The following is a 26,470-nucleotide window of genomic DNA, read 5'->3' on the forward strand; positions in this document are numbered from 1 at the left end:
GGATAAACAAAAGAAGCAGTGAATATTGTTTACTTGGATTTTCAGTAGGCCTTTGACAAGGTGTCGCACATAAGGCTGCTTAACAAGATAAGAACCCATGGTATTACAGGACCAAAACTAGCATGATAGAAAATTGGTTGATTGGCAGGAGGCACAGAGTCAGAATAAAGTGATCCATTCTGGTTGGCAGCCAGTGACTAGTGGTGTTCCGCAGGGGTCTGTATTGGGACCACTTCTTTTCACATTATATCTCAATGATTTGGATGATGGAATTGATGGCTTTGTGGCCAGATTTGAAGGTACAGAGATAGGTGGATGGCCAGGTAGCATTTTGGAAGCAGGGAGTCTGCAAAAGGACTTGGACAGATTGAATGAATGGGCAAAGAAGTGGCAGATGGAATATAGCGCAGAGATGTGTATGGTTATGTACATTGGTAGTAGGAATAAAAGTGTAAATTATTTTTTTTAAAAGGGGAGAAAAACCAATAATCAGTTGTGCAAGGGGTAGGAGCCCTTGTGCATGATACCCTCAAGGTTAACTTGTAGATTGCGTCAGTGGCAAAGAAAGCAAATGCAATGTTAGCATTCATTTTGAGAAGACTGAATATAGAAGCATAGATGGGACACTGAGGCTTTATAAAGCATTGGTCAGACCGCACTTGGAGTATTGTGAGAAGTTTTGGGCCCCCTGTCGACAAAAAAGATGTGCTGGCAATGGAGAGGGTCCAGAGGAGGTTCATGAGAATGATTATGGGAATGAAAGGGTTAATCAATAAGGAGCGCTTGATGATTCTGGGTCTGTACTCATTGGAGTTTAGAAGAATGAGGGGTTTTATTATTGAAACCTATCGAATATTGGAAGGTCTAAACAGAGTGGATGAGGTGAGGATATTTCCTGTAGCGAGTGAGTCTAGGACCAGAGGGCTGAGCCTCAGGATAGAGGGACGCTCATTTAAAACAATTATGTGAAGGATCTTCTTTAGCCTGAGGGTGGAGAATCTGTGGAATTCATTGCTACAGATGCCTGTGGAGGTCAAGTCATTGACTATATTTAAAGCAGGGGTTGATAGGTTCTTCGTTAGTCAGGTTATCAAAGAAGAATGAAGAATGAGATTGAGAGGGATAAAGAATCTGCCATTGAATGGCAGAGCAGACTCAATGAGATGAGTGGCCTAATTATGTTCTTACGGTCTAATTATGATGTAGTGTCCTACAGCCACTCATGTATACTCGACTGACTCTAGTTAGAAACTAGAATCTCTATCTGTCTCTATCTCTGGAGGCAGCTTATCTACTGATGTCTACTATAAACCACAGACTCTCACAGCGGCCTGTTACTTGTAAGAATGCCATCCCCTTCTTTCAATTCCTCATCCTCTCAGGATGAGGCTTTTCATTCCAGAACGAAGGCGATTTCCTCCTTTCAAAGAAAAGGGCTTCCTTTCCTCCACCATCCACACTGCCCTTAACTGCATCTCTTCCATTTTGCGAATGTCTGCCCCCACCCCCTCCTCCTGCCACCCCAGCAAGGATAGAGCTCCTCTTGTCCTGTTATCCTCACCTATCACCCCACCAGCCTCCACATCCAGCACACAATTTTCCGTAACTTCTGCCGTCACCAACGGGATCCCACCACCAAGTATATCTTTCCTTACTCCGCTGCCCCCCCAATTTCTGCTTCCGGCAAGGATCACTCCCTATGCGATTCCCTTGTCCATTCGTCCTTCCCCACTGATCTCCCTCCTGGTATTTACCCTGGCACGTGGAACAAGTGCTACACCTGCTGCTACACCTCACTACTATTCAGGGCACCAAACAGTCCTTCCAGGTGAGGCGACACTTCACCTGTGAGTCTGTTGGGGTCTTCTACTGTATCTGGTGCTCCTGGTGTGGCTTCCTGTATATCAATGAGACCCAACATAGATTGGAAGACTGCTTTGACGAGCTCCTATGCTCTGTCCTTCAGAAAAAGCAGGATCTCCCAGTGGCCACCCATTTTAATTTCACTTCCCATTCCCATGCCGACATGACAGTCCACGGCCTCCTCTACTGTTGCCATGAGGCCACACTCAGGTTGGAGGAGCAACACTTTATATTCTGTCTGGATAGCCTCCAGTCTGATGGCATGAACATTGATTTCTCGAACTTATGGTAATGCCCCTCCCCTCTCCTTCACCATTCCCCATTTCCATTTCCTTCGTTCACCTTATCTCCTTACTTGCCTATCACTTCCCTCTGGTGCACGCCCTCTCCCCCCCCCCCCCCACTTTTCTTTCTTCCATATTCTCTAGCACTGTATCTTTTTCACCAATCAAATTCCCAGCTCTTTACTTCATCCCTCCCCGTCCTGGTTTCACTGATCACCTTGTGTGTCCTGCTCCAGTAACCCCCCTTCAACTTCTTACTCTGATTGCTCATCTTTTTCTCTCCAGTCCTGATGAAGGGTCTCGCCCTGAAACGTTGACGGTACTTTTTTCCATAGATGCTGCCTGGCCTGCTGAGAACTTCCAGTATTTTGTGTGTGTTGCCTGGATTTCCAGCATCTGCAGATTTTTTCTGGTTTGTGAAGGGAATCCCAGCTATTTTCTCAGTTAGTTTTTGTTCTTTAAGAGTTGTCTCAAAGAAGCGGTTGCTCTGATTAACCCAATGGTCCAATTAACCAGGATTCAGTATCCTTTACTGGTGCCATGAAGCATCTTTGTAAACTCCAAAACTCCAAAAATAGGACAGTGAATACCACTGACAAATTCCAAGCAAATAACAAATAAGATGAATGAGCAGATCATCTCCTTCAATAATGTTAGTTAAAGGATAAAGATTGTCCAGGATCCCGAAAAATATTCACTGTCCTAGAAATTAGATTGAATTTAAAATAAACTTTGGTTAGATTGAAAGCCAATGGCAACCATTTACATGTACTTTTATATGTATTAGATATGACACTGAGTCATGTCATCTGCAGAAATTCTCTGATGATTCAGCAATAGTTGGGTGTATAAAGGGAGGATGGGAGGATGAGTACGGGGCCCTGGTAGAGGTCTTTGTCAAATGGTGGAAGCTGAATCATCTGCAGCTCAACATCAGTAGGACAAAGGAGATGGTGATGGACTTCAGGAAGGCTAAGCCTGCGCTGCTCCCTGTTGCTATTGATGGTAAGGAAGTAGATGTTGTGAGGACCTACAAGTACCTGGGGGTGCACCTGAATGACAGACTTGAGTGGAGCACCAACACAGAGGCTGTGTACGAGAAGGGCCAGGGTTGTCTCTAGTTCTTGAGTAGACTAAGGTCTTTTGGAGTATGCAGGCCTCTCCTTCACATGTTCTACCAGTCTGTTGTCGCCAGTACAATCTTTTATGTGGTAGTGTGCTGGGGCAATAGTATTGACATGGATGGTACCAATAGACTGATTAGAAATGCTGGACCAACAGGCTCAATAAACTGATTAGAAATGCTGGATCTGTTATAAGAGTTAAACTGGACACACTGGAGGCTGTGGTAGAACAAAGGACCCCACGGAAAATCCTGGCGATTCTGGACAATGTTTCTCACCCTCTGCATGCCAGCTTGGCCAAACAGAGGAGTACTTTCAGTAATGGACTAAGACAACTGTGCTGCTCCAAAGAGCGCAATATGAGGTCATTCTTACCCTCAGCCACTAGGCCCTATAATGAGTCAATGTATAGCCGGGGAAGTGATGACCCCCTCCTGTTAAATTGTTTAAGGTAATTTATTTTTTATTCTTTCTTATTTCTCTTCTAATATTTGTATCTTTGTGTATCTGTGTGCTCGTAATGCTGCTGTGACACTGTAATTTCCTTTGGGATTAATAAAGTATCTATCTATCTCCTTAGTTTCTTGTCCCTCTGAATATCAATTTTCCTTTTGTGATGTCTGAGTTGTCCTGGGTGCAATCATAGTTGATCTGAAATAACCATATGTTCAACTAAGTCCCATTCTCATCCTCTGTTCAACCCTCCCCACAGGTACTGACTCTTCCAACTATCTACAGATCTCCTACCAGGAGAGCAATGGACCCAACCCTGCACCTCACCACCATCCATCAGCAATCTGCAGGTATCTACTCTTCTGCTTCTTCCCTCCATCATGCCGATTGCTGATTTGACCAAATTCTCCCTGGGCCTTGCGAAGCACTCCCAATGCCAAAATCTAACACCATCAAAAACAGACTGGATCACAGATGTCACTTTTCAGTGAAAAAGTGAACTCCCACTCAGTGGCTTCGGGCATTTCTAACCTTTACAGTTACATGCACGTGTCTACGTAGTGTATCACCATAGCGCACTACTAATACTCAAGCCCAAATCTTATAACAGTTCCTCGTGGTGCTTGCTATGAGCCCCTGAAAAGGAAGATGAAACATTGATGTCATCCAAGAGGTGTTATCGCCTCAGATCGGATTGAGATATTAACCCTGGTTATGTGCCATCACATTTGGGTATAGAATTCCCTAGAACATAGAAGACCGAGGGGAGATTTGATGGAGGTATATAAAATTATAAGGGATATAGACAGGGTAAATGCAAGCAAGCTTTTTCCTTAGAGGTTGGGTGAGACCACAACTAGAAGTTATAGGTTAAATGTGAAAGGTGAAATCTTTAAGGGGAACATGAGGTGAAGCTTCTTCAGAGGTTGGTGAGAGTGTGGAATGAAGTTTGCAGTGCAAGTGCTGGATGTGATTTCAATTTCAACGGTTAAGAGAAGTTTGGATAGGTACATAGATGAGAGGCGTATGGCAGGCTCTGGTCTCGGTGCAGGTCGATGGAGTAAGCTGTTTAAGTGGTTCGGCATTGACTAAATGGGCCAAATGGCTTTTGTGCTGTAGTTTTAAAACCATAGAACACTACAGCGCAGTACAGACCCTTCAGCCCTCCATGTTGTGCCGACCCATATAATCCTTAAAAAAAGTACTAAACCCACACTACCCCATAACCTTCTATTTTTCTTTCATCCATGCGCCTGTCCAAGAGGCTCTTAAATACCCCTAATGTTTTAGCCTCTACCACCATCACTGGCAAGTCATTCCAGGCACTCACAACCCTCTGTGTAAAATACTTACCCCGATGTCTCCCCTAAACTTCCCTCCCTTAATTTTGTACATATGCCCTCTGGTGTTTGCTACTGGTGCCCTGGGAAACAGGTACTGACTATCCACCTTATCTATGCCTCTCAGAATCTTGTAGACCTCTATCAAGTCCCCTCTCATTCTTCTACACTCTAAAGAGAAAAGTCCCAGCTCTGCTAACCTTGCTTCATATGACTTGTTCTCCAAACCAGGCAACATCCTGGTAAATCTCCTCTGCACCCTCTTCATAGCTTCCACATCCTTCCTATGATGAGGTGACCAGAAATGAACACAATACTCTAAGTGCGGTCTCACCAGAGATTTGTAGAGTTGCAACATGACCTCTGTACTCTTGAACTCAATCCCCCTGTTAATGAAGCCTAGCATCCCATAGGCCTTCTTAACTACCCTATCAACCTGCGCAGCGACCTTGAGGGATGTATGGATTTAAACCCCAAGGTCCCTTTGTTCATCCACACTCTTAAGTAACTGACCATTAATCCTGTACTCAGTCTTCTGGTTTGTCCTTCCAAAATGCATCATCTCACACTTATCCGGATTGAACGCCATCTGCCATTTTTCTGCCCAACTCTGCAGCCTGTCTATATCCTCTTGTAACCTTTGACAACCTACAGCTCCATCCACAACTCCTCCAATCTTCGTGTCATCCACAAACTTACTCACCCATCCTTCCGCCTCTACATCTAGGTCATTTATAAAAATCACAAATAGCAGGGGTCCCAGAACAGATCCCTGCGGCACTCCACTAGTTACCAACCTCCAAGCAGAATATGTTCCTTCCACAACTACCCTCTGCTTTCTTCCTTTAAGCCAATTTTTTATCTAAACAGCCAATGCCTTATGACTTTCTGGATGAGTCTCTCATGAGGGACCTTGTCAAATGCCTTGCTAAAGTCCATGTAGACCAAATCCACTGCCCTACCCTCATCAATTTCTTTTGTTACCTCTTCAAAAAACTCAATCAGGCTCGTGAGGCATGATCTTCCCTTCACAAACCCATGTTGACTATCCATGAGTAGACTGTACTTCTCCAAATGCTGTTAGATCCTATCCTTAAGAATCTTTTCCAGTAGTGTGCAGACCACTGACGTAAGACTCACCGGTGTATAGTTCCCAGGTTTCTCCCTATTACCTTTTTGAAACAAGGGAACTACATTTGCCATTCTCCAGTCCTCCGGCACTTCCCCATAGCCAAAGAGGATTCAAAGATCATAGATAATGCTCCTGCGATCTCTTCTCTCAATTCCCACAACAACCTGGGGTGTATCATATCTGGCCCTGGGGATTTATCAATCTTAATGTTTTTAAGAAGATCCAGCACTTCTTCTTCCTTAATCTCCACATTGTCCAGCACAAAGGCCAACTCTACTTCGACCTCATCCTGATCAAAATCCTTTTCACTTGTGAATACTGAAGCAAAGTATTCATTTTGGACCTCCCCAACCTCCTCCACCTCCAGGCACATGTTCCCCTCTTGATCCTTTAGCGGTCCCACCTTCGTTCTCGTCATCCTCCTGTTCTTCATGTACGCATAGAACGCCTTGGGGTTCTCCTTAATCCTACATGCTAAGGCCTTCTCATGCCCCCTTAGAGCTCTCCTAAGTCCTTTCTTTAGCTCCTTCATGGCTACCCTATATTTCTCATGAGCCCCTCCTACTTCCTGCTTCTTATATCTAACATATGCTTCCTTTTTCCTCTTGACGAGCTGCCTCGCGTGTTTTGTCAGCCACAGTTCCCTTTTCCTACCATTTTTCCCTTGCCTCAGTGAGACAAACCTATCCTGAACCCAGCTGAAGTGGTCCCTAAACTTCTCCCACATTACTTCTGTACTTTCCCCTTTGAACATCTGTTTCCAATTTACTCTCGCTAGTTCCTGCCTCATCCCTTCAAAGTTAGCCCTTCCCCAGTTAAGCACTTTACCATTTCGTCTGATTTTATCCCTTTCCATAGCTATGCTGAAGCTAAGGGAGTTGTGGTCACTGTCACCAAAATGCTCCCGCACCAAGAGGTCTGTCACCTGACCAGGTTCATTACCCAGAACTAGATCCAGTGTGGCCTCTCCTCTCGTCGGCCGGTCCACATGCTGTGTCAGGAATCCTTCTTGAACACACCTGACAAATTCAGCTGCATCTATCCCCCTTGCACTCAGGAGGTGCCAGTCAATATGAGGGAAGTTGAAATCACCCATAACTACTACCCTTTATTTCCTGCACCATTCTAAAATCTGCCTGCTTATCTGCTCCTCGGTGTCCCGAGGGCTGTTTGGGGGCCTATAGACTACTCCCAGCACAGTGATTGATCCCTTCCTATTTCTGACTTCCACCCAGACTGACTCCATGGACACTCCCTCTGCAGCGTCCTCCCTTTCTATAGCCGTGATACTATCCCTGACCAGCAATGCCACTCCCCCCCCCTTTCTACCTCCCATCCTATTCCTTTTAAAACAACTGAACCCCGGGACCTGCATCATCCAATCCTGCCCTTCCTCCAACCAAGTTTCAGTAACAGCCACAACATCATAGTTCCATGTACTAATCCATGCTCTAAATTCATCCTCCTTGTTCCTAATACTCCTAGCATTGAAATAGACACATTTCAGCATCTTTAACTGGCTACAATTATGTTCAGTCCCCTGCCTGTCCTTCCTCATTAACTCAGAACTCTTAGCATCTTGCCCTTGTCCTTCTACCTTAATCCCTGCACTCACATTCTGATTCCCACCCGCCTGCCAAACTAGTTTAAACTCTCCCCAACAGCTCTATCAAACCTCCCTGCCAGGATATCGGTCCCCCTGGGATTCAAGTGCAACCCATCCTTTTTGTACAGGTCACACCCGCCCCAAAAGAGGTCCCAATGATCCAGAAATCTGAATCCCTGCCCCCTGCTCCATTCCCTCAGCCACCCATTTATCCTCCATCTCATTCCATTCCTATTCTCACTGTTGCGTGGCACAGACAGTAATCCCAAGATTACTACCTTTGAGGTCCTGCTTTTCAACTTCCTTCCTAACTCCCTGTAGTCTTCTTTCAGGACCTCTTCCCTTTTCCTACCTATGTCATTGGTACCAATATGTACCACGACCTCTGGCTGTTCTCCCTCCCACCGCAGGATATCTTGGACGTGATCAGAAACCTCCTGGATCAGGCACCTGGGAGGCAAACTACCATCCGAGTTTCTTTCCTGCGTCCGCAGAATCGCCTGTCTGTCCCCCTGACTATAGAGTCCCCTATCACTACTGCCTTCCTCTTCCTTTCCCTACCCTTCTGAGCCACAGGGCCACATTCTGTGCCAGAGGCACGGCCACTGTCACTTCCCCCCAGTAGGCTGTCCCCCCTCAACAGTACTCAAACAAGAGTACTTATTGTCAAGGGGTACAGCCACAGGGGTACTCTCTAGTACCTGACTCTTCCCCTTCCCTCTCCTGACTGTGACCCATTTCTCTGTCCCCCGTGGCCCCGGAGTGACCACCTGCCTGTAACTCCTCTCTATCACCTCCTCACTCTCCCTGACCAGACAAAGGTCATCGAGCTGCATCTCCAGTTCCCTAACACGGTCCCTTAGGAGTTGCATCTCGATGCACCGGGTGCAGATGTGGCCGTCCGGGACACCGGGAGACTCCAGGACCTCCCACATCTGACATCAACCACAGAAAACTGGCCTCACACACATACTACTTCCTTTTGCAAACAACCACTGCCTCGCCTCGTCCCGTTACCACCGAAGTCCGTTGAGCCAAAGCCCTTTCACTCTGCTCCTCTCACTCTGCTGCCCGCTGGATATGGCTGCCTTCTTATTAAACTGTTTGCGCTAAATAGGCGGACGTCAAGCGCCTGCGCAGTCTGGCCTCTCTCTTCCCCTGAGAACTCAAAATGTCTTCCCGCTGGAAATCCTTAGGTGCTCTCCCGCTGCCTTCTTGTTCCGAATCAGAAACTTCTGCAGATTCCTTCCCCTTTTTAAACTGTTCGCGCTCAACAGGCGGATGTCACGTGCTGCACAGTTTTCTATGACTCTATAAAATATTTATTTCTACATTCTTGTTCTCCCTTCTATTATAGTCTTACTGTATATGTCAGAATCCATACATGTTTTACCATCTTTCAGATTTTACAGGAATACTTTCCAAAATGAAATCATCCAGGGTCCATCGATGCAGCCAATGTAACTGGGCAGACTGAGGTAAAAATTTCAATATCAGCTTGCTCCTGTTGTTAACATAGACAGAAACTGCAGTACAGGCACGTGGTAGATCTCTACATTCAGTGAGTGCTCTCTATTTATGATTTATGATGACGGAACTAAAGCACTTAAAATACTCAGATCTAATGCTTCTGCTAGAAATGTTCAGGAACTCAATAATTCTACTTTTGCTTTCCAACAAAAAGACCAAATAGATATAATGTGACAAGAAGCTCCATGACATCACACACAAAACCAAGGGTACAGACAAACTTCACTCATGTCAACTGTACCCCAAGGCTCACACACTCGCAAAGCTATACACCTGCAGTACATTAATCACACATTTAAGGTTCAAAGGTTCATTTATTATCAAAATATACAACTCTGAAATTCGTCTTCTCCAGATAGCCATGAAACCAAGAAAGAAAGGAACAGCAGCACCATCATTAACCCCCCCCTCCCAATCCCTCCTCCCAAAAAAACAGGCACTTCAATCTCCAAATCCCCCTCCCCCACACACACAAAATGAGGAAGATTGGGCGTAAAGCACAAAATAAGAAAAACTAAAGACTGAAAAAAGTCTACAGTCCAAGTCCATATCCAAAATGCAGAAATCCCGGGTAACCTTCCCTGGGCTTGGCGGCAGCCTCAACCCTATCCAATAGCAGAGCAATTCCCCAGCATTCAAAAGGCAGACTCCCTTCTCCGACTATTGTTCAAACGCTTCACCAACCTCAATTTACCACATGCCTGCATCTTACAAATTTTCAATTGTGGCAGTCACATTTTATGGCATCCACGAGTACCATTCCCCTTTTGCCAAAGGAAGAGGAGGCTCACACACAGTGCCAACTGAAGCAGAGTGAAAGAGAAGAGTATGACCCAGCCCCAGAGAATCTACGTTCAGAGTTACTGTGTCCAAGCAGATGCTGTGAATATCAGCTGGAGAAGGAATATGAGATAAGCGCATGAGTGGAAAGGGAATCACCATCCGAAATGCTGGTTTCTGACACCACAGTTAGAGAGGGAATCCGGGTATTTCCTCCTTCATTTCTCCCATTGATCTAAGCTCTTAGCACAAGCTAAACCCACGTTACTACTGGGCCGTGGAGCCTACAACAGGTGTATGCATATCTGGAGACTTGCTTTACAATGCAAGACCCACTTGGAGAAATGCTTCTCAACACTCTCGATTAATGGAGTAACTTGCCAACAGTCCTCCTCTTCCTCTCTCCTTCTCATAGGAAACTGTTCTGTCTGAGTCCTTCCTTCAATCTCACTACTCATCTTAGGCCTAGGTGAAGCTTACTAACACCCCCACATCTGACAGCAAGAAGCAGGACTTAGCTAAGGTGTAGAGAGCGGGACATAGACTGAAGAGGGATAAGTCTGTTGCATGATTTCTAAAGATTGAAAAGCAACACCTCTCCATAGCCCACTCAACTTCCAAACATACAAGACAGTAATGCCTTTGGTGGCGCCACCTGCCACTGATATTGAAAAAAAGTTTTTCTGTGTAAATTAGGCTCATTGTTGAAATTTTGCAATACTTGTTTCAATTCAATGTAACAAACTGACTGATATCTCAAATTCAAGTTCGAGTTCAAGTCCTCTGAATGTACATTTATACAACCAAACAAAACAATGCTCCTCTGGACCAAGGTTCACCTTCAAAACATATATCACACACAATATTTAGTTTTAAAACTAATTATGACCACAAGTAAGTTAATAAAATATATTTCAAAGTGTATGTAGTGCACAGGACAGGTAAACAGTCAACAGCTCACTGTCCTAGTGACAAGACCTGTGCAGGCAGGGTAGTCATTAGTATTACAGCCTGAGGGAAGAAACTCACTCTGTACACTTGCACCATGTGTCAGCTTTGTACAGTCACCTACATGGCAGTAAATGCAAAATTTGTTTAAAATGTGGACACATTCATCATGCATAAAATTCCAGCCAACAATACCAAAGGAGGCAGAGAATCATCTTCAGTCATTTGCAAAATATATCAGTGAATTCAAAGGAGCCAAGCTGAGGAAGCTGAGTCCACCCCTATAGCAATCTGCACATTGCATGAGTTACTACAGACAAACGTTTCCTCGTGAATTTCTTCCAATATAATTGATTAAATATTACATATAATGTATAAAATTATGCCCAGTAATCACAACAATATTTTCTGAGAATGAAGAAAAAAATTGGCTGAGGTTTTGAGATTTCATGGTATGTACAGTATCTGTCTCCACTCTAAGCTAAATTTTCTCTTATTATCTTGTCTTTTTACCTTTATGTTTCTTGAATTTGAACTCATCCAATGTGATAACAGATGTACAAAAATGAAAAGCTAGATAATCTAAAACTCTGAAATGGCTTGTCCTGCAGACTACCAACAGTTGAAGGTGTAATTTGGTAAAAAGTGCAGGGCGATCTAAAAGCCAATAATGCATACAAAGTATGTGGTTTCCAGAACAGGAGAAGCCTGGGGTTAGGTGACATGTGAGTCATGTAACATCAACATCAAAGTACATTTATTTGTCAAAGAATGTATAAATTGAGATTTGTTTGTTTACAGGCAGCCATCTAGCAAGCAACTTGAAGAACCCAATTAAAAAAAAGAAATATCATAACCACTGGGCAGAGAAGGAGGGATATAAAAACAAACATCATGCAAACAACAGCAATCTGAACCAGATTGAGTCTTCAGATCCATTCCCCAATCCCAGCCCTCGATCTCAGTTCATCATATTAGAGGAGCAAAAAAGCTGCAAAACTCACAGAGACAACAGCCTCCAGAGAGAGAAGTGAACATTGCAGGAGGACAAGCAAACTCAGCGTGATCCTCGCCTCTACACTTGTGCTTCCTAGTCTACCTGGGCCAGCATTTAAATTATCCAAGCACCGGGCAGTGCCTTGCCTCGCTCCAGGACCCGAGCCCAACGCAACGACGTGGCTGGACCGCAGAGCCCAAAGCTATTTCTGATCTCACCAAATCGGCTTGGCGCTTGGAGTGATCCAGCCTCACATCAGGGTTAGGTGGACAGACATTGAAACTCATCCACATCGACTCCGCTCCAAATTATTCACTCAACAGCGACAGTGATATCAACTCCGTCTGCGACCGTGTCTTGAACATGTTATGATTTGGCTTTGTGATACAATGGTACAGCTCATCCTTTGAATCAGCTTCATCTCTGCTTGCTTCCTTATTGTTTGTGGTGATAGATGAGCACAATTCACTTGAGAAAAGGTGTTATTAGTAATGGTTTTAGTCATATTTCTTGCCTTCTGAACAACCAGTAAGCTGTCTCACAGCTTCAGTAGCACCATTCAAACAGAGTTAATTCAGAGCACTGAAGAGGCAGCATAGGGCCTAGATAGTACAAACTGAGAAGTGTTTATTGGGATTGTAGGAGCAGGACTGGGATAATGGAGGGTAGTCAGCGACACTGGAGCTGGATGATCATATTTAAAGGATCATGGAAAAGTAATCCAATTGATCACCATTCACCTCATTTTAAATGGTCAGCACATTCTGAGAACGTGCTCAGTCATGCACATTCATGAAGCAATTCTTCCCCTCGCCGTGTTCAGGGGAAGCTATTGTGTCTTACCTGCTTAGGTAGAAGATGTGGGAGACCAAACTAACCAGTTGAAGCACAGCAATTCATTCATTACACAAGGTTCTCTTATCCAGATGGAGATGGATAGTAACGCAATTCATAGCAACATCCATCTATCACCAAGGCACATAACTCCAACTTGATGGACACATTCATGGATTGTTCTGAAACTGTGGATGCAATTACATAGCTTTCTGCCAAGATGTTAAACAGCATGATTGGAAGATGTTCCCACTTTATGGGTAATGAAAATATTCTAGACAGACTGTGCGTCCTGATGCTTCTATGGTGATGTATGCTCGCAAAACAAGGAACATTTATATAATGCTAATTCTTCAACATTTATTGGACAAAAGGGCTAGGGAAAGTGCTGGTCCCTTGAAGCTCAAAGTCTCTCTGATCCAGGCCTGTCCACAATTTACTAAAAAGTAGAGAGCCATTATAAGTGTGCCAGAGAACTCGTATATGAAAGACCTTAAAAGATCTTAATTGTGTTAGCTGCTTGGACCTATTTATCAAATTGAACTCCATGAGAATCTTGAGCACGGCATATGCTTGAACATTTAGTACTGGGATAATTTTGGGACTGCATCAAAGTGCACACAATACTACATTCTAAGCAAGCTTCAGGGCCCCACAACGTGGGTATGAAACCATTTAATGGACTCTGATATTATTGGTGGAGAATGTCACATTAACTGTTTCATAGAATTCTTCCTTAAAATTTCTTTCTCTGATAAAACATCCACGTATTCCTTTTTGAATGTTTGTCACATATGCTGACTCGAGTCAATATTTGGCTCCCTTGGGAAATCTGTAAGAGGGATCACAAAACTGAGGCTGGCTCACTAAGCTGACAGAATGTTCCCAGTGTCAGATTAATTTGACTTAATCCTATAGAGATGTGGGAGACATTGTCCCAAAGCATCAAGAATGTGTACACAAAAAATTGTCAGCCTGGGAAAAATAAACTGACAGAATGCCTCACGAGCAGGTACAAGTATAAGCAGTCAGAGCGAGCTCTGGTAATGGATGCCAGTTCATATGGCTGCTTATTGCATGGTGTTCTGGAGGAAACCAAATCAGATATTCATCGAAGATGTGCAGGGGATATTAAATGAAGATTGATTCCACTCGTAATATCTAAATTTAACTCAGATCCCAGCAGAGGCTGTGAAATTACATTAACCATTGTAGCGTACATTCACAAATTATGTTTGTTCTCTATGATGTAAATTGCAGTATTCTGAATCATCAGATGTATCTGCAGACTCTAACCCAATATCCCTATGCGTATACACAAAGGCCAATTGAAACAGCACGCACAGTTTTCTTCCAGTTATATTGTCGCACTAATTTGCCATTTAAAAAAAAATTACCTTTTCACTTTCTTCATCCTCCCCAAAGTAAAGAGTACGCTCTGGCAGTGTGAGTCGATCTTGGTCAATCTAGAAGATATTGGAACAGATTAATACCATCTTTAAAGTGTTATTAATCCAAAATGTTAATTATGGGTTAACTTCAGAAAGAAACATGATCCCTACGTTAATCAAATTTTCACCAGATATTCGAAACAATTGCAATATCTGTCACAGGGGATTAATAGTGAATAGTAAAACTCACAATGCTTCGGTTCATCTGCTACTTTGTCATGCTTGTAGGCTTCACCTGTAATTTCACTTATCTTTGGTAATTGTTGCTGAATTGTAACAAATGGGATGGCTGAAGAATGGATAAAGAACAGTATGTAGGTTTGGATTTACTAGATAAGGATAACACAAAACAACAATGGGAAAATACAAATGAAGATTGCATGACAAAAATTATACCTTCTCTTGTCTTCAAGATGCAAAAATTAAGAATTAAAATCTATTCCCAACTATATATCTTCCTGACTTAAAATTTCAATGCTCATCACTACCTCATGGTATTTAGAATCATCCTCTCATGCCATTTACCTTAAGGGTGCTTCTGTCTAGAAGTAACATAATGCAATATGAATAAAATCACAAAATAAAATAAATTATTTCAGGATTTAGAAAAAATCATGTGTTTTTGGTCATCAAAGTGAATGTTCTTTTTTTTGGTTTTGTTTACATTTTATTGGTTGTGAATCAAAGTGGAAATCAGTGGGTGTTTTACTTATGTTGGGTTAATGAAAGATTAAATTGAGCACTGTAATGCCAAAAAAAAGGTCAATCACAAAGCACCTGTAATTATACAGGATTCCTATTTATCAAGCAGATAATTACCTGCCTAACTGGTCTCAGTCCCAGATGTCATCAATCCACTATGCTGTTGAGCAGTCCACCAAACTAAATCACTTCAAAACATCGGGCTAAAATGTTTGCAAATTCAGATTTACTGCCCATATTACAAACAACAAAGAGGCAGCATATTTGCAGGGGAGGATATTAGCTTCCAAATGAAGACTTTATTTAAATTTTCACAAAACCAAATTGGGTGGTAGTGGTTATATAGATACTGTGGTTAAAAAAATAAAATGGGGAAGTACTATGTGGAATGAAAAGATGTATTAGCAAGTTTTAAAAAACAAATAAATTATCTGTTCTAGATTAAATGTATCCTAGGCTCTTGGGCAAACAAAAAAAATAGCTATAGACAAGACAGTAGAGAGCTGGACACTGCTGTTGTGATACTATTATTTAAAATGGTAGAAAGGAATAGATTGTTAGCCAGCTGCAGTAAAGGACCAATTATTGGGACAAAAAAAATTGACGGACTTTTAATCAAGGAAAAGTCAGCACAGATTTGTTAGGTAAAATCATATCTGGATGACTGAACTTACGGAAGAGGTATTAAGATGGTGAAGATGAGCCAAATGCATTTGATTCTTAATGGATATTGCAAAGGCTTTTAAAAAGGCCACAAGTAGGACACTGATCTGAAAAGCAGAGCTGTGTAGAAGTGAAGACAAAGTGGCATGGTTGATCCAACATTGCAGCAGAGAAAGAGAGCATGGGATCAAAGTCAATTGCCAAGTGTCTGAGTGTTTGCAGAACTGCTTGTATAAGGTTCTACCTGGTACAGTGATTTGCATCTGGCTATGATTATAATGTTTGCAGATACTATAAAAATTGCCAATCTGCCAGACAAAGAAAGCTGCAGAGTGCAGGAAGACATTAATGGATTAGTCAGTCTGGCAGAAAAGTAGCAAATGGAATTCAAGCCAGAAGTTGTGGAATACAGGATATTTGAAGGACAAATGAGTTGAAGGAAAATTTGTGGAACAACGTGAAGCACAAAAGATCAGAAAGTCCTTGGAATTCAGCACTGATCCATGAAGGTGGCAGCACAGGAAGATAGAATGATTCGGAAGACATAACATACTTATAGGATTAGTCTGAATAGCTCTCTGATGGCTGCCATGAATTATTTAGAAATGGAGATAAATATCATAAGGGGAATTTGATTTTCAGATTGTTGGTGGAGAAATTATTTTAATAAATCCATTGCATACTTAGTGAACATTTTTCTTTATAAGTTGCATTTTAACATGTCAGAGCATTTGTCATGTTGTAGAAATCAATGTGATAAAATTTTATTGGTATTTCACAGCACCTGAATGTACTACAACTCTTAAATGATTGATATTGATGTAAATATCAACCCAATTACTGAACAAAATTACTTGTGATTTTAATGGAGAACCAGAAGATGCATACATTGGTTAACAATGATTAACTATTATTCATTTGTACAATATCTAGTGAACAACTAACATCCATAATGGTAAACATATTTATTTGCTAATTTTCACATCAGAGTTCCAGTTTCAAAGATCTATTAGAAATGAAATTGATTTATTATTGTCATATGTACTGAGATACAGTGAAAAACTTCTTTTGTATACTGTTCATAAAGATGAAATCATTACAGCGTACATTAGCTCAAACAAGTTAAACCAAAAACAGAATGCAAAATAAAATGCAACAGCTACAAAGGAAGTGCAGTGCAGATAAACAATAAGGTGCAAGATGATAGATTGTGAGATCAAAAGTCCAGTGTATTGTACCAATGAATGATTTAATAGTTTTCTAGCAGTGGGGTAGAAGCTGTCTGTGAGCCTGGTGGTATGTGATTAGAAGCCTTAGCATTTTCTGCACAGAGTGTTAGAGGAGAAAAGTTCAAAGTTCAAAGCAAATTTATTATCAAAGTGCATATATGTCACCATATACAACCCCAAAATTAATTTTCTTGCAGACATACTCAATAAGTTCAATAACCATAATGGAATTAATGAAGACCTCACCAGCAGGGTACACAGCCGGTGTGCAAAACACAGCAAGCTGCAAATACAAAAAGAAGGAAATAATAATAATAATAATAATAATAAATATCAAGGAAATGAGATGAAGAGTCTTTGAAGTGAGTTCATAAGTGGTGGGAACATTTCAGTGATGGGGCAAGTGAATCGGAGTGAATCTTATCACCCTGGTTTAAGAGCCTGTTGGTTGAAGGGTCATAACTGTTCCTGAACCTGCTGTTGTGAGCCTCGGTGCTCCTGAACCTTCTTCCTGATGGCAGCAGTGAGGAGAGTGCATGGCCTGGGAGGTGGGGGCCCCTGATGATGGATGTTGCTTTCCTGCTTTACCCATGATGGACTGGGCCCCATCCACTATTTTTTGTAGGATTTTCTCTTCAAGGGCATTGCTGTGATGCAGCCAGTCAATATACACTCTATTGCACATCTATAGAGGTTTGCCAAAGTTTTAGATGTCATGCCAAATATTGGCAGACTCCTAAGGAAGTAGAGGTGCTGCCATGCTTTCTTTGTTAGTCTATTTATGTACTGGGTCCCTTACGGGTCCTCTGAAATGATAACACTGAGGTAGTTAAAGGACCTTCTCCATCTCTGATCCCCAATGAGGACTGGCTCATGGACCCCTGGTTTCCTTCTCCTGAAGTCAATAATCAGTTCCTTAGTCTTGCTGACATTGAGCAAGAGGTTGTTGTGGCACCACTCAGACAGATTTTCAGTTCTCGCTCCTACTTGCTGATACGTCACCAGCTTTGGTTCGGCCTACAGTATAAGATTAAATGTCTGTGGTGGGTGGAATCCTTGAGTATGCTGGCTGTTTTACTGAGGTCGTAAAGTAGTATGCAACTGACTCTCTAATATGAGGGGTGATTGATAAGTTTGTGGCCTAAGGTAGAAGGAGTCAATTTTAGAAAACCTAGCACATTTATTTTTCCTACATTTACACATTTAGTCCAGCGGTCGTGGAGCATACAGATCCCTTCTTTGTAGAAGTCGGCGTCTTGGACCTCCAGAAGTGGTCCACAGCAGTTTGTGGCCTAAGGTAGAAGGAGATGAGTTATTAACTTCAAACTTTCTGCATTTTCACGCAGAGTTGAGCTGCATGTGCATGTAACGAGAGCTGTATAACTCATCTCCTTCTACCCTAGGCCATGAACTTATCAATCACCCCTCGTAGTAAGATTCACAATCCTTTGTAGAAACCCAAGAATCAGTTTGGCTGGATGGTTATTAATGAATTTAATTATGTTCCCAAAAAATCTCAATAATTAATTAGTTCAGATGTGCATAATGTATCTTTACATCAGACAAGTTTTAGACTGCTGGAGGGATGAAAACAAATTGTTTTTAATGCCACTAATTATTTTTCATCAAGAAATGGAACTTTCTTTGTAAATTGTGTAAATTACATCAGATGGTCATCTATTATACCACTTCACTCTCTTATCACAGAAATCCTGACTGTACTGTATTTAATCTGTCTGTAATATTTGAGTAATATTGTAAATATGTTGCTTGATTAAGCATTCTTAGTTTACATAATTCATTATTGATTATACGCAAGAAGTATGTGAATAGTATACGTCATTACACACTACATCATAGGTGAGCACCTTACTAAAGAAAACAAAAAGAAAAACCAGATAGACAAGTATCCAGCTCTTGTGTTTTTCTTTTGATTAATTTCTGGAGTTACAAAACATAACAGTAGCGATAAGGAAGGTTAAAAATGAACCTGAGACAACTACCTATCTGTTGAAGCGCAGCTCATTTTTCTTCACAAGGGGAGAGAGACATTTTGAGTTTTAATAAAAGGCAGAAAATGGACAAAATTAACAAGAAAATAGTGCAGCCACAGTTTTATAAACAGTGAGTACTGGATGATAATAACAAACAAATAAATAAATAAACAGAAATAGACGGTTACATTGGAAAGATAGACGCATTTGATTGCACAACAGATAATTGGATGATGTATACTGAATTAATTGAGCTGTATTTTGAAGCAAATGAAATAGCTGATAAAAAAGTGAGTGCCAGTGTTGATGAGTGCAATGGGTGAAAAAGCATACAGTTTGCTTAGAAGGTTAACTGCTCCAACCAAACCAGCCAAAGTATGCTTTGATAATATCGTGTATCATGAACGTAATACAGGAACATTTAGAACCAAAACCATATTGATTGCTGAATGCTATCAAAAGGAAGAGGAGTCCAATACAACTGATGTAGCTGAATTGAAGAAATTGTCCAAGCATTGTCAGTTCAGGAATGGGCTTAATGATGGACTGGGAGATTGTTTAGTTTGTGAAATCTTACAAGAAAGCATTCAAAAATGGCTCCTAACTGAAGTACAACTCATATTTAAAAGAGCAGTTGAAATCACTGATCAATCAAAACAGCAGTCAGAGACACAATTGAGTTGCACTCAGGAATGAAAGTAAACACGAACAAAACTGCAACATTTGAACAGAAACCAGCCTGGCCAGTCAAATTATGTCACCATTGTGGCAGGGGCTCACATACACCAAATAAATGCAGGATTAAAGGGAAAACTTGCAGAAAATGCAACAAATTAGTACATATACAAAGAGCATGTTGGGCAGACAAAAATAAATGGACTGTACAGGTAAGAGAAGAAGAAGAGAAGTCAAGTTGCAGTTTCAAAAAGAACACCTATCTGGATACTGTTGATGAAAAATCTGATAATGATGAGACTGATACAGGACTGTGTAGTCTTGAGATTTATTGTGTGAAAATTAACAATATATAAGCATTATGGCTTACACCAGAAGTGAATGTCAAATTAATTAAAATGTAATTGGACACTGGCTCAACTGTTTCAGTCATTCTGCAAAATGAGATTGAACAGTATTTCAAAGAAACTGAACTGAAGCCTGCAGATATCTAACTAAGAACTTACACTGGAGAAAAGATAACTTCTGTGGGAATGTCATTTGTAACAGTGAAATACAGTGGCCAACAAGCCCCATTGAGTTTGTATGTGGTAAGAACAGGAGGGCCAACATTTTGCGGCAGTGATTGGCTGAAGCAACTACAACTTGATTGGACATCCAGCCACATTTTGCATGCCACATCCCTTGCAAAAAAAGTCAATTGAAAGTGAATCAAGAAAGGTACTGGATGATGCCACAGCAGCAATCAAGGATGGCAATAAGTGAAAATACCACACCCAAGTTTTACAAAGCCTGTCCAGTTCCTTATACCATCCACGATAAAGCAGCCAGTGAGCTAGATTGTACGGAGGCTGAAGGAATTCTCTGCAAGGTGAAATGGAGCCCATGGACAATGCCAGTAGTCCTACTAGCCAAGATGGATGGGTTTGTCAGGATCTGTGGTGGTTTTAGTGTCTCTGTCAACCCAGTGCTGAAAGTAGATCAATACCCTCTGCCCAGGAAAGTGGATATTTATGCAAACTTGTCTGGAGAGAAACACTTTAGCAAAGTGGACTCAGCTGGGGATGGAGATGGAAGAAGAGTGCAAAGTGTTTAGAGTTATAGAGTCACAGAGAATGCAGCACAGAAACAGGCCCTACGAACCATCTAATCCATGCTGAAAAAAATCAATTAAACTGCCTACTCCCAATGACCTGCACCGTGTCCATAGCCCTCCATATCCCTACTATCTATGTACCTATCCCAACTTCCCAAACATCACATGGACCTCTTGAGCTGGCAGCACATGCCACACTCTTAGGACCTCTGAGTGAAGTTAGTTGAGTGGTGTCACAGCAATATCCTTGCACTCAACATCAGTAAGGCCAAAGAGCAGCTTGTGGACTTCAGGAAGGGCAAGACAAGAGAACACAATCCAGCCCTCATAGAGGGATCAGAGTGAGCAACTTCAAGTTCCTGGGTGTCAATACCTCTGCTGACCTAACTTGGATGCAACACATCGATACAGCTATAAAGGCGGCAAGAAAGCGTCTATATTTTGTTCGGAGTTTGAGGAGATTTGGTTTGTCAACTAAAACACTTGAAAACTTCTACAAATGCACCAGAGAGAGCATTCTGACTGGCTGCATCACCATCTGGTATGGGAGCCAGTGCGGGGCGAGCTACTGCACGAGATGAAAATAAGTTGCAGAAACTTGTAAAATTTGTCAGTTCCATCATGGGTATCATAATTGGACCACTCTCCTACACAGTGGAGATGACACATCAATCACCTGTGGAGAGGTGAGTCAATTGTTGGAGAAGAAAGGTGTCCAGAGTTGTCAGAACCACTTCCTGCAGTCCCAGACTCAACTGCTCAAACACCAGGGAGGAGGCCCCAGAACCTGAGATTGTTTCACCTGCCAAGCAGAGTGACCCCCTTGGCATGAAAGACGTCATCCCACAAGAGTAAGAAATCCTCCACAGTAATTAATTGAATAGGATAATTTAAAATTTACTAAACTGTGTATGTCTTTATAGTAGTTGTGTGTGTGTATATATATATATATATATATATATATATATATACACACACACACACACACACTCATATATATCGTAGTCACGCGCAACGTGCTACTAAAGAAACACATGGAGGCAGAGAGAGCTGAACTCAGAATGCTTTTACTGATTCAAAATCGTGTGCTTAAATCTCCCCTCCCATGGGCCCCCGCAACCCGTGGAGCGGATGTGACGTCAGACTGTCCCCAGAAGGTCTGCTCTGAGCGGGTAGTTCTAAGCGCGCTACGGCGTGTCTGCCTGCGGCTCCCGATGGCAGTTCGAGTCCTGCGTGTGCGGGCTGCCACCCCCCCCCCCGAAAACGTCCATCAGGGGAGTGGAGCCCCCAGTCTGTGTGGCTTGCCTGGGTGGCCGGCCTCACCAGCGCGGTGCGGGTACTCTCACTGGTTGCTCAATGTCCACGTGCGCCGGTTTGAGACGGTCCACTGTAAAAGTCTCTTCCCGGCCACCCACCTCCATGACACACGTGGTTCCGTTGTGCCGGATCACCTTGAAGGGTCCCTCATACGGCCACTGTAGAGGTAACCTGCGCATGCCCCTGCGAATAAAAACATACTCACAGTCTCGGAGGTCTTTAGGGGTGAAGGATTGCGTGGGACCATGCCTGGAAGTCGGGACCGGTGCCAGAGTCTCTACCTTGTCCCGCAGCCTCATTAGCACCGCGGCTGGTGTTTCTTCCAAACCTCGGGCCTCTGGTATGAACTTGCCTGGGACCGTCAGGGGGGCGCCGTAGACCAATTCCGCCGAGGAGGTGTCCAGGTCCTCCTTGGGGGCTGTGTGGATGCCCAGTAGGACCCAGGGAAGCTCATCTTTTCAGTTGGGGCCCCTGAGGTGCGCTATCCGGGCCGACTTGAGATGCCAATGGAATCGCTCTACCAAACCATTGGAAGGGGATGGTACGCTGTGGGGTGATTCAGCTGGGTGCCCAGGAGCTGTGCCAGTGTTGTCCACAAACCAGACGTGAACTGTGCCCCTCTGTCGGAGGTGATGTCCATTGGGAGGCCGAACCTGGCGATCCAGTTTGCAATGAGCGTCCTGGCGCAGGACTCAGTGGACGTGTCTGCCAGCGGTACGGCTTCCGGCCATCTGGTGAGCCTGTCTACCATGGTAAAGACATACCTGGCACCCCGGGAGACTGGCAGGGGGCCGACGATGTCCACGTGGATGTGTTGGAACCTCCTTTGCGTCGGCTGGAACTGCTGGAGGGGAGCCTTCACGTGTCACTGGATTTTGGCGGTCTGGCAGTGTACGCAGGTCCTGGCCCAGTGTCTGACCTGATTGCGCAAACCGTGCCAGACGAATCTGTCCGCTATCAGCTTGATGGATGCCCGGATGGACGGGTGGGCCGAGTCGTGCAGTGTGTCGAACACCCGGTGCCTCCATGCCGTTGATACCACGGGTCGGGGTTTGCCGGTAGACACGTCACACAGGAGTCGATCCGCTGCCGGGCTGATGGAAACGTCCTCCAACTGGAGCCCCGAAACGGCGGTGTGGTAAGCCGGGATCTCGAGATCCGACCGTTGTGCTTCCACCAGTGCTGCGTAGTCTATTCCTGAGGACGATATGCCTACTGAGTGGAGGGAGGGGCGAGAGAGTGTGTCGTGATGACGTTGTTCTTCTCTGCGATGTGGCGTATGTCCGTGGTGGATTCTGAAATAAAGGACAGGTGCCTCTGCTGCCGAGCCGACCATGGGTCCGATACCTTGGCCGGTGCGAAGGTGAGGGGCTTGTGGTCCGTATACACAGTGAACTCCCTTCCCACGAGGAAGTACCGGAAATGCTGGACAGCCAGGTAGAGCGCTAGCAACTCTCTGTCGAAAGCACTGTACTTCACCTCTGGTGGCCGTAGGTGCCGGCTGAAGAAAGCGAGTGGTCACCACTGGTCCTCGCCGAGCTGCTCCAGGACTCCTCCGACTGCCGTGTCGGAAGCGTCAACTGTGAGTGCCATGAGTACATCGACTCTCGGGTGCACTAGGAGGGCCGTCTTTGCCAGCGTCTCCTTGGTCTGCTCGAACGCCTCCGTGGACTCCGCGTCCCATGCCACTGCTTTGGCCTTGCCGGCCATCAGGCTGAACAAGGGTCTCCTGATGTGGGCCGCCGCTGGCACGAACCAATGATAAAAGTTGACCATCCCTACGAACTCCTGCAGGCCCTTGACCGTGCTGGGCTTGGGGAACTGGCGGATGGCCTGGACCTTGTCCGGTAGGGGAACTGCGCCATGTTGGTTGACTCTGTGGCCCAAGAAGTCGATCTCCGTCAGCCTGAACTGGCACTTCGCCGGATTGATTGCCAGTCTGTGGTTCCTCAGGCATTGGCAGAGCTGGCGCAAATGTGTCATGTGCTCTTGGTGCGAACTGCTGGCCACCAGGATATCGTCCAAGTACAGGTGGCCTCTGCTTTTCGAACGTTCGCTTTGCGACAGCTCGCTGTTACGAAAGACCTTCATTAGTACCTGCTTTCACTAACCATTGAGGATTTTTGCTTTTATGAAAAAAAGAGGCCCGCTTTATATGTGTGTTTACCCCGAGAAAGACTACAATGACCGTGAAGCCTTGTGCGGGAAGTTGTGTGCGTATGCGTGCATGTGCCGATTTTTTTCGCCAAATCGATTTTGGCTTGCTGTCTTCTCGAGTTTGATAAGTGAAACTACACCGTACCTACTATATTTCTACTTTATATAGGGTGTATATTTATCATATCATTCCTGCTTTTACTATATGTTAGTGCTATTTTAGGTTGTATGTGTTATTTGCTTTGATTTGGTGGGTTATTTTTTTGGGTCTGGGAACGTTCAAAAATTTTTCCCATATAAATTAATGGTAATTGCTTCTTCGATTTACGACATTTTGGATTACAAACAGTTTCATAGGAACGTTCTACCTTCGGATTGCGGGGGAAACCTGTAAATGAAAACGAAATCCAGGCTGCATCCTACCGAGTCCATGAGCCTTTGGAAAGTTTAGGCTGCATTCTTGAGACCGAAAGGCATCCTCAGGAATTCGAACAAGCCGAACGGGATGATGAGGGTTATCTTGGGCACCTCGTCAGGGTGCACTGGGATCTGATGGTATCCCTGACCAGATCGATTTTGGAGAAGATGGTCGCTCTGTGCAGGTTCGCCGTGAAGTCCTGGATGTGGGGTACCGGGTATTTGTCGGCGGTTGTGGCATCGTTGAGCTGTCTGTAGTCTCCGCAGGGCCTCCATCCTCCTGCAGACTTGGGCACCATGTGCAGCAGGGATGCCCACGGGTTGTCTGAGCGGCGTACGATTCCCAGCTCTTCCATCTTACGGAACTCCTCCCTGGCGAGGTGGAGCTTGTCGGGTGGGAGCCTGCGAGCTCGGGCCTGCAGCGGCGGGCCTTGCGTGGGGATGTGGTTCTGTACTCCGTGCTTGGGGTCGGCCGTGGAGAACTGCGGGGTGACTATGGAGGGGAATTCCACCAACACCCTGGCGAATTCGTTGCCCGAGAGGGTCACGGAATCCAGGTGGAGGGCTGGTAGCTTGGCTTCTCCGAGCTGGAAAGTCTGGAACATCTCGGTGTGGACCAAATGCCGGCCTTTTAGGTCGACCAGGAGGCAGTTGGCTCGTAGGAAATCTGCCCCTAGTAGTGGCTGTGACACCGCTGCCAACGTGAAAGTCCAAGTGAAACGGCTGGATCCGAAACGCAGTGAGGTAGTTTGTGGGCCGTACGTCTGAATACTGGTGCCATTTTCAGGGGCCTGGGACCGCATTATGAGTATCCATGTTCGAGGGGGGGAGTACGCTGACTTCGGCTCCGGTGTCTACCAGGAAGCGCCGCCTGGAGTGTCAGTCCCAGAGGTACAGGAGGCTGTCTCGGTGGCCAGCCATCGTAGCCATTAGCAACAGCTGGCCCCGGCATTTCCCGGAAAAGCACGTGGTGGACGGCAGCAGCACGCACCTGAGCCCCATCTTTGGTGATAGAAACACCATTGTTCCAAACTTTCGTCTTTTTCCCCCATTGGTCTCGACGGCTTCAGTCGTGGGGCCTGGGCTTTGCGGCGCGCGATCGTGGCTAGGCCCATGGAGGCTGCTCCACGTTGCTTGCTCTGCCAAAGGACGTCTGCTTTAGCCGCGACTCTGCCTGGGTCGCTGAAATCCTCACTCGCGAGGAGGAGGCGAATGTCCTCTGGCATTTGCTTCAGGAACAACTGTTCAAATAAAAGGCACGGCTTATGGCCGTCCATGAGCGCCAGCATATCGTTCATGAGCTTGGATGGCGTGCAGTCGCCCAGGCTGTCCATGTGTAGGAGCCGCGTGGCCCGTTCGTGGTGGGAGAGTCCGAAGGTACGGATCAGGAGCGCCTTAAGCTTAGTGTACCTGTCCTCCGTTGGTGGCTGGCGTAGGAAGTCGATGATCCGGCCTGCTGTCTCCTGGTCAACGTAATAGTACCGTGTGGTGTCGGCTGTAATGTCTCTGATATTGAACTGGGCCTCAGCCTGCTCGAACCAAACGTGAGGCTGAGTGGCCCGGAAAGTTGGGAGCTTCAGAGAGACCGCGCTGTGCGAGTTGCTCGAACTCATGTCTGGTCGCTGAGTCGCCGGCTCCAGATGCCGTCTGGAACGTCGGGGTCACCAACGTAGTCGTGCGTAACGTGCTACTAAAGAAACACACGGAGGCAGAGAGAGCTGAACTCAGAATGCCTTTACTGATCCAACATTGCACACTTAAATCTTCCCTCCCATGGGCCCCTGCGACCCGCGGTGTGGACGTGACGTCAGACTGTCCCCAGAAGGTCCGCTCCGAGCGGGTAGTTCCAAACGAGCTACCGCGCGTCTGCCCGCGGCT

At 44.6% G+C, this 26,470-nt stretch overlaps 1 protein-coding gene across 1 annotated transcript in view; it reads right to left on the reverse strand.

Moving 5' to 3' along the window:
* Positions 1-26,470, reverse strand: part of ecel1 (endothelin converting enzyme-like 1) — a 129,306-nt gene that overhangs the window by 77,851 nt on the left and 24,985 nt on the right. The window contains exon 2 of the mRNA XM_073041190.1: positions 14,289-14,357. Coding sequence (XP_072897291.1) covers positions 14,289-14,357 — 69 coding nt within the window. The remainder of the gene's footprint in view (positions 1-14,288; positions 14,358-26,470) is intronic.

Source organism: Hemitrygon akajei, chromosome 3 (genome assembly GCF_048418815.1).
Source record: "Hemitrygon akajei chromosome 3, sHemAka1.3, whole genome shotgun sequence".
Classification (NCBI taxonomy): Eukaryota; Metazoa; Chordata; class Chondrichthyes; order Myliobatiformes; family Dasyatidae; genus Hemitrygon; species Hemitrygon akajei.